The sequence below is a fragment of the Typopeltis vanoorti genome, chromosome 1 (genome assembly GCF_054136105.1).
Source record: "Typopeltis vanoorti isolate ZY-2024b chromosome 1, IOZ_Tvanoo_1.0, whole genome shotgun sequence".
Lineage (NCBI taxonomy): Eukaryota > Metazoa > Arthropoda > Arachnida > Uropygi > Thelyphonidae > Typopeltis > Typopeltis vanoorti.
The window spans coordinates 85,313,818-85,326,656 of NC_143549.1; the positions used below are offsets into that span (position 1 = coordinate 85,313,818).

General features: G+C 36.8%; 1 protein-coding gene across 3 annotated transcripts in view; it reads left to right on the forward strand.

The window, feature by feature from the left end:
- Dip-C (dipeptidase C) overlaps window positions 1-12,839 on the forward strand; it is a 400,748-nt gene that overhangs the window by 208,948 nt on the left and 178,961 nt on the right. For all 3 annotated transcript variants that reach the window (XM_090391828.1, XM_090391835.1, XM_090391843.1), the window contains exon 11: window positions 3,582-3,659. In XM_090391828.1, the coding sequence (XP_090247954.1) occupies window positions 3,582-3,659 (78 nt within the window). The remainder of the gene's footprint in view (window positions 1-3,581; window positions 3,660-12,839) is intronic.

Here is a 12,839-nt window from a genome sequence, read left to right on the forward strand (position 1 = left end):
AAGGAATAACAGTTCCTTCAACTATAAAGTAAAATAAGGTATTAGTGTAATGATTCCATATACATCTTTTTTGATATTTTGGAAAAATTCAGCAAGATCAGTGGATTAACTGCTAATCCAAACAAGACAAAATTTAAAATTTTTGGAAAGTGGGATCTTGGAAGCATTCCTTTTTGGACTAACTCCTAAGAGAGAGAGAGAGAGAGAGAGAGAACTCTTCATTATACTTGGAATTCCCTTCTCTACTTACCCAATATTCCAGTTCAAGAACTTATATACAAGAATATTGAAACCTTAGAAGACTAGAAAATTGAGCCACTTTCCTTTTCTTCTAAAGCCATAGTACTCAAAACCATAATCTTCCCTGCTCAGCTGTACATAATAAATATCAAAGATATAACAGAAGATGAAGTAAAGCAATTATATTGTAAGCATGTGCAATTTTTTTGGTCCAGTTAATACCAACAAGTTAAAAAGGAATTTCTTCAACTATCAAAGAAGCATGGAAGATTTGGACTTCCACTCTTAAAATTCTGCTATTTAAGCAATACAGCTTCAAAAACTCGACTGTTTAAGCAATACAGCTTCAAAAATCCATAAAATATTTCAATCACATGTGTGCAGACCTTCTCTGGTAATACCTGGGTTTTCTTCTTCCCCTGTTTGGGATAAATGATTTTAAAGGTCCAAAAGTTGAGATTGATCCTGAATACTACAACATTCTGTACTTAACTCTAAGACAGCTAAAATATTCTGGAAATGACATTCTTTCCATTAAAAAAAAAAGTAGAATTTGTAAAGAAATTTACCCCCCCCCCCCCCAGATATATGGACTACCAAAAATCCATTAGCAAAATATACCATTATGTCCCATTGTGGATAGCATCGATTCCCCCCCCCCCCCCATATACAAATTAACCAAACATTTAGCCAAAGTGCTCACACAGTATACTGGCAACACACCTTCATACATAAAAAAACTCGACCCACTTTAAAGCCAGTATAGAAAACCTCTCACTCCAACACTCTGACATAATGGTCAGTTTTGATGTCTCCTTCTTATTCATCAATGTTCCACCCAAAGATTACTTAGACCTCATCTAAGCCAAATTTCCTCCCTACATCTCAGCCGTATTTCAGTTCACAATGAACTCAGGCTATTTTGTTAGGTAAGGAAAATTCCACAAACAGATAGAGGTGGAGGCATGGGTTCTCCACTCTCGCCATCCCTGGCAAACTTCTTTATTGGAGACCTTTGAAGAAAAAGCTTTAAACTCTGCCCTACATAAACCTACGGTTTGGCTACATTATGCAGATGATGTATTCACCATTTATCTGCATAGCCTCGATACACTCCACAATTTCTCAACACACTTAAACAATCCACAGGATCTAGTTTACCTTGAAAAAGGAAAACAACAGCAATCTCCCTTTCCTAGACACTCTGATTACACACCAACCTGATGGATCCCTGGCTTTCTCTGTTTACAGAAAACCTACATGTATAGGTAAATATGTTCACCACCAGTCACTCCCTTCTAATAATATGGGATTATAAAAACCCTATATAGCAGTGCAGAATTAATGAGTTCAGATAACAATGCCCTAACTACATATCCTTAACACCTTTTTAGCCAAAGCTTACAACCCCCCAAAAAATACTAAAACTAGTTAACCACAACCCCTCACCCCCCCCCCCCACCACTTCATAGCAGAGATTACTCTCAATCTATCACCATTCCATATATCTGGGGTACATCCAAAATATGACCTCACAACTAGTTACAAACTACATAAGAAATTGGCATCTCTTATCTGCCTCACCAAAGTCCAGCCACTTCCCCTAGACCTACCTGGAGTATACCAGGTCCCTTGCAGTTGCAAATTGTCCTACTAGAGCCAAACAGGCAGGACAGCCAAAAGTAAAAAAAGTCAAAGATTATTCCTTGAATCAGCCTTAACTTTTGAAAAACTTCCCAAACCTCCACACTTCTCAAACCTCTGTTTTTTCCAACAAATTTGGGTGCATGAGACTGCCCCAAATTTTTGGAAGCTTGCATTTTAAGATCATCAGTCAACAGCCAAGACAATCCAATTTAGCCTGCTAGTGACCACCTTTAGGACTCTAGGACTGACTTCAGTTGCCTTTCTTCTGCCTCATTTGCTTAGTGTGAGTGCCTGAATGCACATATCATTGTTTTGTGATCTGCAAAGATTATTTCTTGAATCAGCCTCAGCTTTGAAAAACTTCCTAAACCTCAACAAATTTGGATGCATACGACTACCCCAAATTTAGGAAGCTTACATTTTAAGATCATCAGTCCAATGGCAAGACGACCCAATTTAGCCTGGTATGGGAAAACCTTTCAGGACTCTAGGACCGACTTCAGTTGTCTTTCTTCGGCCTCATTTATTAGTGTGATTGCCTGTGTGCACATACTGTTTTGTGATCCCTGAAGATGGCCATGTAACATTGCTGAAAGATAGGTACTTATTAATTAAAGTTTTTATAATTAATAATTTAATTTATGTTGTCATTTCCTAAAAAATTAGAATTATTGAAGTTCCAAGGATACCATAAAAGGAGGAATCTTGCTTGGAGAATTGCATATGGATCCAGACCCAGAGGTGCTCCCACTGATGAGATCTCAATAAAGATCGAAACCAGTCTAGATAGTGACCCTTCCCACAATGCAGAGCATTATACATATCTGCAAGGATATGTGATTTGCATTATGGGATACTAAGGCAAGTGATGTGAAGTTATAAGCTCCTATATACGAGTTGCCCCAGTCCTGAAAATACTTCAGTCGCAAACTTTGTTTGCTTACACTTGGAGAAAGGATTAGAACAAGTATATAATTTCTTGGTATCTTTAATATATAGTGTAACCAAGGGAAAAAAACTTCCAACAAAAATGACTACATCATCTGGATAGAATTGAATAACAACAGACTTCCCAAGACAACTTAATGGTTGGAATGGCAGCAGTGCTACTTGACTAAGAATTATTATTAAACAAAATGTTTCCCTTTGCTTCCCTTGCCCCGTAGTATTTTATGTCTGTAGCCTATGTGCACATGTATGTGTTTACATGATAATTTGCCTGGCAGCAGGAAAAAAAAATCCAAATCTCCAAGAGGAAAATCCCTGCTACCTCCGTATGAAACCTGCTAACTTACTTTCAGTTGAAAAGCCCTGATAAAGGTTCTTTGCATCCTAGATGGGATTTGAATCCAGGTCTTTCCAGTCAAAGGGCTTCATCTATACTGACTGGAGGCTACAAATCATTTGCAGCTTACAAACCAAAGAAAGATAAAATAAGAGGGAGATCCGAGAAGCATCATTTTCAGACTTTTACACCATATGACCTAATTTCTCGAAATAGTAATATTTCTTATTATAGTTACTGATGTTTATCATGATAGTACATAGTTGTATAAAAAAACTAAAACTTAAAAGCTGATTAATAATGTCTTGGATGATTATGATTGAAGAAGGAAAAAATAATTTGTGATTGAGAAACAGCAGCTTCAGATTAATGGTTTTATTTATTTTTTCCCCCCTCTCCTCCCCTCTAGTGGAGAGAATGGCGCAGTTCTACATTATGGCCATGCTGGAGCTCCAAATGATCGAACAGTTCTAGATGGTGATATGTGGTGAGTGTTTTCTGTTTGCAGTTATTTTTGTAGCAGGTAAATATGTTGCTTGCACTACCATTAGGAAGGTCATGGATTCAGTCCTTAATGAATGGATGTATAACTCTAGTTCACTTAGTATAATCCAATTGGTGCTTATGGAGATTATAATTAATCTCCATAAGCACCTCCAAATTAATCTTTTATCTGTCAAGATTTCAGTATTATCAGATCTTATATTTCTGTTTTCTAAAGTACCTTTTACTATATCAGTTCACCACCTAGATCCAGATCGTCCTCCATGATCTGTTTTTTTTTCCCCCCCCTTGCTGGTAAAGAATACTCGTTTTGCTAATCTTTCCTCTCCCATTCTGTTTAAGTGACCATACTGCATGAGATTAACTCTGCCAATACATTCCTCAATGTTAGCTATATCAAGTTCTTTTCCTAATCTCCTCATTTTAAATATGATATTCCCATTGATGTCATCTGTCCACTCCACTAATCTTTCTCAGAAATCTCATATCTGTGGTCTCCAGTCTTTGGTTAAGTGCAACCCAGCTCTCAGATCCATAAGTTAAAACTGGTTTGAACAATGTTTTGTATACAGCTCACTTAGTGTTTTGACTAATTCCTCTCTTATTCCATATGAATTTATTCATTTGACTTCTTACCATACTAGCTTTGCTAATTCTGTTGTTTTTTCATGTTTAATTTGTCATTTTCACTAGAAATTGTACCTAAGTAGCTGAAATGTTTTCTTGTTCTACAGGGTCTCTACTTAGGATGCAGTCGATGTTTTCAGTATTTCTGTCTATTTTCATTGTCTTTAGCTTTTTATTGTTGATTTTCATACTAAATTTATTACAACAGTTATTCAGTTTAGTCAGGGAGTCTTGCAGACTAGTACTGGATTTATTTAGAAGTACAGGTAACCCTCGTATAACGCGGTACTTATACAATGCAGTTTCGCTATAACGTGGTCTACAAATTGTAGCACCCATTGTTCAATGTGGTACTTACAACACAGTTCCCCCCCCCCCCCGATTGTTATTCCCTGAATATAACATTTTCTATTTGTTGCTTAAAAAGATCTCACCTGTTTTTGCCTTATTTATTTCACTCACACCTGTTATGTCAAACTGGTTCTGATGGTTCCATTTCTTTTCTATTGATGATGTTTATGTTAATATTACCAATCCTGAACTCTGTAAATGTTAATTTGGAATAAGTGCTGGGGTTTGTTCCAGTAGGTAACTTATTGCTCACCCTAGTTCCCTGACTAAAACAATGGGGACCTTGTTTAATGAGGTGACCCCCCCCCCCGGCCAGCATGCAGTTCTGTGATATTGTACCATAATTTTGTACTATGGTTGAAGCCAATAAGAATAAAATTTGGTTGGCTAAATTCCAAATTGCCAGCTCATCCTCTTTCTTTCAGTATCCAGGTAGATGCCTAACAGGATGAACTGCAAGAAAGTGAGGAATGGACATTGGGTCAGAACCCTGGTCAGTTCTCCACATTCCTTGAAAGCCACTAGCGTTCGTCTTTCGCACTGTCATGCATCTCTTACTGCCATTTTACTCATGCTCAAAGTTGCACACAAGAAACACAAAGAAATTTAATATATACAGAACTTTAACTATGCTGAACACTGCCTACGAATCAAACTATCATACAACAATATTTAAATAGCTAATTATCACTATTGCCACACACACAATTTTGAATTTTAAACTTATTTCACAGCGATCTCTATGAAAACAGTTTTCACTTTGCCACCTAGCCGCTACAGATAATTGTTTAATACGGGAAGGTCTATATGTACTGCTTTAGGATAACATTGACGTTTTTGGACTTTATGCAAACTTTTCAGTAGTATGTTATATTGAGTAAATTTGCTATAAACATGTTTGATATAGTGAGAATTTGATTATAAACTTTTTTTTAACAAATAAATAAGTCTATATTAAATTTAGATTAGTAAACTGCTATTTAGGTGCTGATTTACACTCAACATTAAATGTAGAAGAATTATTACAACACAGAGAAATAATTAAACAACAGTTTATATTTCTTGGCATTTTAAATTTAACCAATATAATCATTTCGATAGTTCATCTCTGTCACAGCGACAGCCTCAGTAATTCTCACATTCAGTGAGAATGGAAATCAGGAATGCAACATTAAAATAGCAATAACACACACAACAATAAGTGGAAGAAGGTAAACTATTTTAAGCCTACAGTCCTATGGGAATGTCCTCTATGGAGGCTGTTGACTTGCCTTACCTGTTGGGCAGAATTCCTTAAGGATTAATTTCCCAAATTTTAGGAAGTTTAGCACAACCATATTTATTTAGATTAGACTGGTTTTTTAAATCTGCAGCTAATTCTAAGGAAAAAAAAAACTTTCAAGTTTGTATTTGCTGTGATGAAGCAGAGTAGTTTTTTCCATCTGATCCTATGCATTGTATACATGGCATAGTCAGTCTATGTAGACTTGACTGACAATGGTAGTGAATGTATGCTTGTGTTCACCTGGGTAGATGTCATCAGATCTCCTGGTTTGACTATAATATGATAAGTTGCAAGAAAAAGGAACCTTATAAACACTTCCAAGAGAGGGGAGGAAGTAGATCCTTCGGAGAGTAGAAAAGGTAAGCCAGCTTCAAATATGGTTTGAAAGCAGTGCTGATATTATATTTCTTTAAAGTTTTTGCTAAGTTTTTCCTTAGGTGCCCTGGATATAGGGAATAGTAATAGCATTATTACTATTCCCTATTGTATATTGTGTATTGATAAAGATGGGAGGAACAACTAATTGATCTTTTTGGCATTGTAATCATAGGACAGGAAGGTTTAGTGGATAAAGAAGAGCTCAGCTGTGAAGCCTGGGTAGGACAGAGTTTGGAGGCTCTGTTGACAAGGGGGGTTTTGATGACACCATATTGTTGAGAAAGAGGATGATGGCAAAAGTTTGTGTATTTGGATGAATTTTCTGTAAACTGAGAAAGAAAGGGTGCCATTGATGAGACAAGTGATTAGAGTATCTAGAAAAGACAGGGTGTTATTTTCTTTTTCTGTAATGGACAATTCAAGGGGGGGGGAGCTTGAGGTCAAGGAGAGGAAAGAATCGAATGTATGAGTCATATGACCAAATAGAGAATAGATCATCAATATAGCTTAGTCAAATAAAAGGTTTGAGAATGGCTGTACCAAGAGCACATTTTTCAGAATGCTCCATGTAGAAATTGGCCAGAGTAGGAGAGAACCCATGGATGTGCCTTCCATCTGTTTTTATAAAGGTGGGTTTCCAAGAGACGTAAGCAGGATGGATGGCAAAATTAATTACCTGGTAACCAAAAATGTTCATGCAGTTTTTCATAATAAAAATTAAACAACTACAGAAATTTTCATAAAATGTTTTATTCATTAAGATCACAATCTTAATGAATAAACCTTCATAATCTACAGCTCTTTCCCAGTGAGATACAAGTTTGTAAATTTCCCTTTCATAAAACGTTTTGACTATAGAAGTAATAAACCTAGCAAACTCCACTTCACTCTCTTTATTGCCGAACTGTCTATTTCACATGTGATTGTCTAGTGCCAAAAAAATACAGGTGATAATCGCTTGGAGAAATGTCAGGAGAATATGGAGGATAAGGGAGTATCTCCCATCCTAAAGCACACATCTTCTCATGGGTAAGTTTTGCAATATGAGGTTTTTTGCATTGTCCTGTAAGACTTTCTTCTGATTAACTAGTCCTGGCTGTTTCTGAAGAAACGCATGCTGCACATGCTTGGGCTGACATCAAGTAGATCTTGTCCATAATTGTTTGACCTGCAGTGAGAAACTCAGTGGACAATACCAGCTCCATTCCACCACACACAAAAGGAAGAAGCAGTGCCTTTGAAGTATACTGTACTGTATCATTTGGTGACAACCAATGATAAATTTGCTTTCTGTTAGATTACAAGATCCTTTTTTCATCGCAAGTGAGCAAGTAATCCAAGAACGGCTAATTTTCATGACTTGAAAGAAGTGAAGAACAAATTGATAGCCTTTGAAGTATATTGTCATCTGATAATGCATGTGGGACCCATTTGCTTAGCTTCCATGATTTTCCCAGTTGATTCAAGTGTAAAGGAATTGTTTCACCACTCACATTAAACCTTTGTGAAAGTTCTTGACATGTTAATGTAGAATTATTTTCAACAGCTGCACATAATGCTTCATTATTAATAATGGAGGGTCTTCCTGAATTTTGTGCATCTTCAAGTGATTCATCACCAGAAACAAATTTTTTAAATCATTTCTGTGCATTACATTCTGCTACTACATCTTTTCCAAAATGCCACACTTATCTACAGATGCTTCTGAGGCATTATAAATTCAAACCAAGTTTAAATTTGTAATGCAAACAAGCCAGAATTACACCAGGTTCAAATGCATTTTAAAAGGGTTCAAATTCACAGAAAAAAAGAGTACACACCAAGTTAGAGCACACCGATTGATTGACGCCGATCTGTGCCTTATGACGTACAAAAAAAGTGCACTCCGCAAACCACTACAAAATAAAACAAGGCAGCAAACTCTGCTGACAACTGCATGAACTTTTTTTGGTTACCTGATAATATGGATGGGGAGAAAAAAATATCAACAAATTGGCTGTTCTTCCCATCTTGTATGCCATTCAACATACAGACTACAATAGTGTAATTACTATTTCATATATCCAGGACACCTCAGAAAAAAATAGCCAGAGCTTTAAAGAAATATAATCTTTGCATTGCTTTCAAATCTCATTTGAAGCTGACTCTCCTTTTCTACTCTCCTAAAGATCCACTTCCTCCCATCCCTTTTCCAAGTGTTTATAAGGTTTCTTGTTCTATTTGACCATATTAGTATGATCAAATCAGGAGATATGCCAACATCTGCCTAGTGAACACAAGAAATGCATCTACTACCTAACTATTGTCTCTACTGACTATGCCCTGTATACATTGCAGGGTTGCCAGATGAACAAAACAGCTTATTGCCAAAAATGGCCACTTTGGAAACGTATTAGGCCAAAAATATGGCCAAAGATATAAAATGATTGAATTGTGTGAATTAACATACCAACAATTAAGTATGCATAAATTATGCCTATATATTCGATTACATATCATCAAAAATACTTTTAATTAAACTTAAAATACTTACAGTGAAATCCCCCCCCCCAAAAGAATCCAAAAAATACTTAACCCAGTTATCCACAACCCACCATCCCCCCCCCCCTTCACAAAAAAGATTGCTATAAATCCATCACCATTCCCTACATCTGAGGCACCTCGGAAAAAATCAACAAAATTTAAAAAAAACTTGACTTGACCACCTGTTACAGACCACATAGAAAATTGGCATCCCTTATCTGCTCCACTAAAGACCAACCACTTTCCCTAGACCTACCTGGTGTATACCAGGTCCCTTGCAGCTGTAAGCTGTCCTACTTTGGCCAAACAGGCAGGGCAGCAAATATCAAATCTCAGAACACAAAGATTACATCTGATTTCACAAGTACAGCCACTCTGGGCTTGCAGACCACGCTCTGGATACTCTCCACAGAATAAGATGGAAGAAAGCCACAGTAATACACCGCAGCAAGTTCAAATATGAAAGACTATTCATGGAATCAGCCTAAGCCCTTAGGAAAATGCCAAACCTCAACAAATATGGATGCATGAGACTGCTCCAAATTTGGGAAACTTTTATCAGAAGAACTTCAGCCCAAAGGCCAAGAACTACCAATATAGCCTGCCAGGGGGCACCATCAGGACTTTAGGAAAACGTTAGCTTCCTAGCTTCAGTTCTCATTTGCTGTTATGTAGTACTTGTGTGCATTTGTCTTTGTAATAAGTTCCCAAGAAGATGCAACGTGACGTTTGCCGAAATATCGGAAAGTATATATTAAAGTTTATTAATATATATTTCTAGTGTACGCTGTCAATTCCTTAATTATTAGTTATCATATATTTCTAAAGATTATTATTATTTTTATCATTATTAAAGATTTCTAAAGATTTCTAAAGATTATATCTAGAAATTATTTCTAAAGATTATTATTATTTTATCAACAAAGTGCAGCATCTTCAGATTCTCTGAAGATGCTGCACTTTATGGCAATGCATTCCACTCATTCAGAACTCCATGCAAAAAACCTGCTTCTCATTCCCTTCCTATACAGGTTCCAGGGATGTGACCTCTTTTTCTCCAACCTCCATATACCACCTTTTTAAGAAAAACCTCTTCAATTTGTGATTACCAATTTGTATGTCTCTATCATGTCATCCCTTTTCCTCCTATTCACTAGACGGCAAATTGCATTCCACAACAACATTCCAGAAATTACATTAGTCAATTCAGTTGCCTCTGAACCATTTCCGATATCTCCTGATCCTTTTGAAAATCAGGTGACCAAATCTGTGCACAGTAAACAGAGTTTGCATCTGAAGTATTTTCAGGCACAAACTTTGTTTGCCTACACTTGGATAAAGGATTAAACCAAATATATAATTGGTAGCATAGCCAAGTGAAAAAGCTTCCATCAACTATCTCTAATCCAGAGAATTTTAATAATAAGCTGTTTACACCTTTTGGCAACTGGTATATGGTGATATGACTTCTGCGTTACTTCCACCTTAGTATCACCACCTCTGGGTCTAGCTCCCACTGACGAAACCTCAATGAAGGTCGAAACTGGTCTGGGTAGTGACCCTTTTCATAATGCATAGCATTATACATACCCATAAGGATATGTGTGCTTTGCATTGTGGGATACTAAAGTGATCAGAACTTATACCACCTTTACTATGAGTTGCCCCAGTCCTGAAAATACTACAGGTGCAAACTTTGTAGGCTTACACTTGGATAAAGGATTAAACCAAATATATTACTGTGCACAGATGTGGCCTAATCAGAGCCTTATACAATGGAATTAGAATCACCTTACTTCTACAGTCAGTGTCTTCCACATCATTACCAGAATTCATTCTTTTGTCCCCACAATTTAGCAGTGTGTCCTCTAAATTTTAGATCTTTATCCACCATCTTCACAAGATCTCGTATTTCCTCCACCTCCAAAAATATATCCCCACCAAGAGTAAATTCTACATCCCCATCTTTGTTTTCCAAATTTTAAAACCTCATATTTTACAATATTGAACTGGTTTTCCCTACTACCATGCCCATTTACTCGGGCCTATTCAAGTACTCTTTGTAAGGCCACAACATCTGCTCTACTCCTCATAGTTCTTTCCAACTTGGTATCATCTGGAAACAACTGAATATCTCCATTCAAATCTTACCCAATATTAACATACAGGCTCCTAAAAAAAATCCCTGAGGCTCCTAAAGCAGTGCCCCTAAAAAAATCCCTGAGGCACATCACTAGTGAATTTCCTCCTCCATGATATCGCTCTTCCCCATACATAACTTGTTGATACCTATCAGATATCCAATCTCCAATCCTATGCATTAGGCTGATATCCAACTCATCTGTTGTAGTTTGATTATAAGTTTATCATGTGGTAATCTATCAAAAGCCTGTGCAAAATCCAAGTATAGTATATCCTTCTCCCTAGTCCAATGCAGCTGTCACCTTATTGTAATAAGTAAGTAGATTACTAATGACCTCCCTTTAGCATATCCATGCTGTCTGTCAAAGATAATACCATTGTTTTTAACCCAATCTTAGATCCTGGTTCTCACTATTTCCTCAAGCATTTTAGCCACAACAATTTCCATATAGATTAGCCTATATTTTTGTTTGAGTTCTGTACCCTCCCTTATTAAGTGGTACAATCTTCCCTTCCTTCCATTCCTTAGTTACTTAACACAGCATAAATTAAACAGCCTAGTCAAAGGCATCACCATTTCCCCTGCACATTCTCATAAAATGTGAGCCAATATCCAATCCAATCCCACAGCTGTATTTGCTTTCAGATTCTACAATATACTAAGTATCTCCAATTCTTCAACTTCTGTTTTCACATCAGTCCTTGTCACCTGTGTCATAACAATATCTTCACTTGGATGATATACTCTTGCAACATGATTACTCAGTAGCTCAACAGTTTTGTCTGACTCCATTCCTTCTCTACCTTCAGCACTCATAGCCATTCCATAATCATTCTTCTTCCTACTTTCTACATAACAACAAAAAAAAAAAAAATTCTTGGGGATTTCCTTTTGCCTGTTTTGCTAATTTCTTCTCATAATCTGATTTTGCTTTCCTTACCATGCTTGTCACCTTTCTTGCCTGATCCTTGTACTGTTAATGAGTTAGCTCATCACCTTTCTCCTTATGTACCTTCCACAACATTTTCTTTGTTTGCAGGTCATGCTTAATGTTGTAGAGGGTATATAAGGAGAAAGGTGATGAGCTAACTCATCACCTTTCTCCTTATATACCTGAACATCATTCCCTTGCAGATCTGTATTCCATGCTACTGCTTCAAGCTGCATCCTAAGTGTATCATAGGATCACCTGTCTTGTAGGTCCAAACTGGAATTTCCACGTGTTTTGCTACCTCCCAACTCAAGACATGATCACTTTCCCTAATCATAGGCGTGTCTTCTGATTCAGTAGCCAGATCCAACACCCTCATACCCTCTGTCCCTTCCATCACATTCTACTTCAAGTAATTATCTCGTAGTAAGTGAATAAATTCTGTTTTCTTCCTGTCACATTTTCTTTCCTCCTTCCAATCTATGTCTCTGAAGTTAAAGGCCCCATAATAATTATTCCACTTGCACTTATCGTACTAATCTCCTGATACATATCTTTCACATCATCCATGGGCTATAATAGCGCTTCCCAAACTGTGGGCTGCAGCCCCCTTGGGGGCCGAGTTTTTGCTGAGGGGCGCGAAATAATGAAAACAAATTTAAAATGTTTTAACACTAAGTGTGCCATGTCAAATGTGTATGTAAGATGATAAAAATGTAATATTTCATTTGATTTTTACAATATTTGCTGTGTATGTTTTGTATTGAATATAAATACAATAAATATAACAATATATGTCTGTATTAAGAATTTTTTTTTCAATGGGGGCCATGAAATATTTTAATTTTTCCAATGGGGGGGGGGGGGGGGGGCCTCTACATCCATAAGTTTGGGAAGCACTGGCCTATAACAGCAACAATTTTAT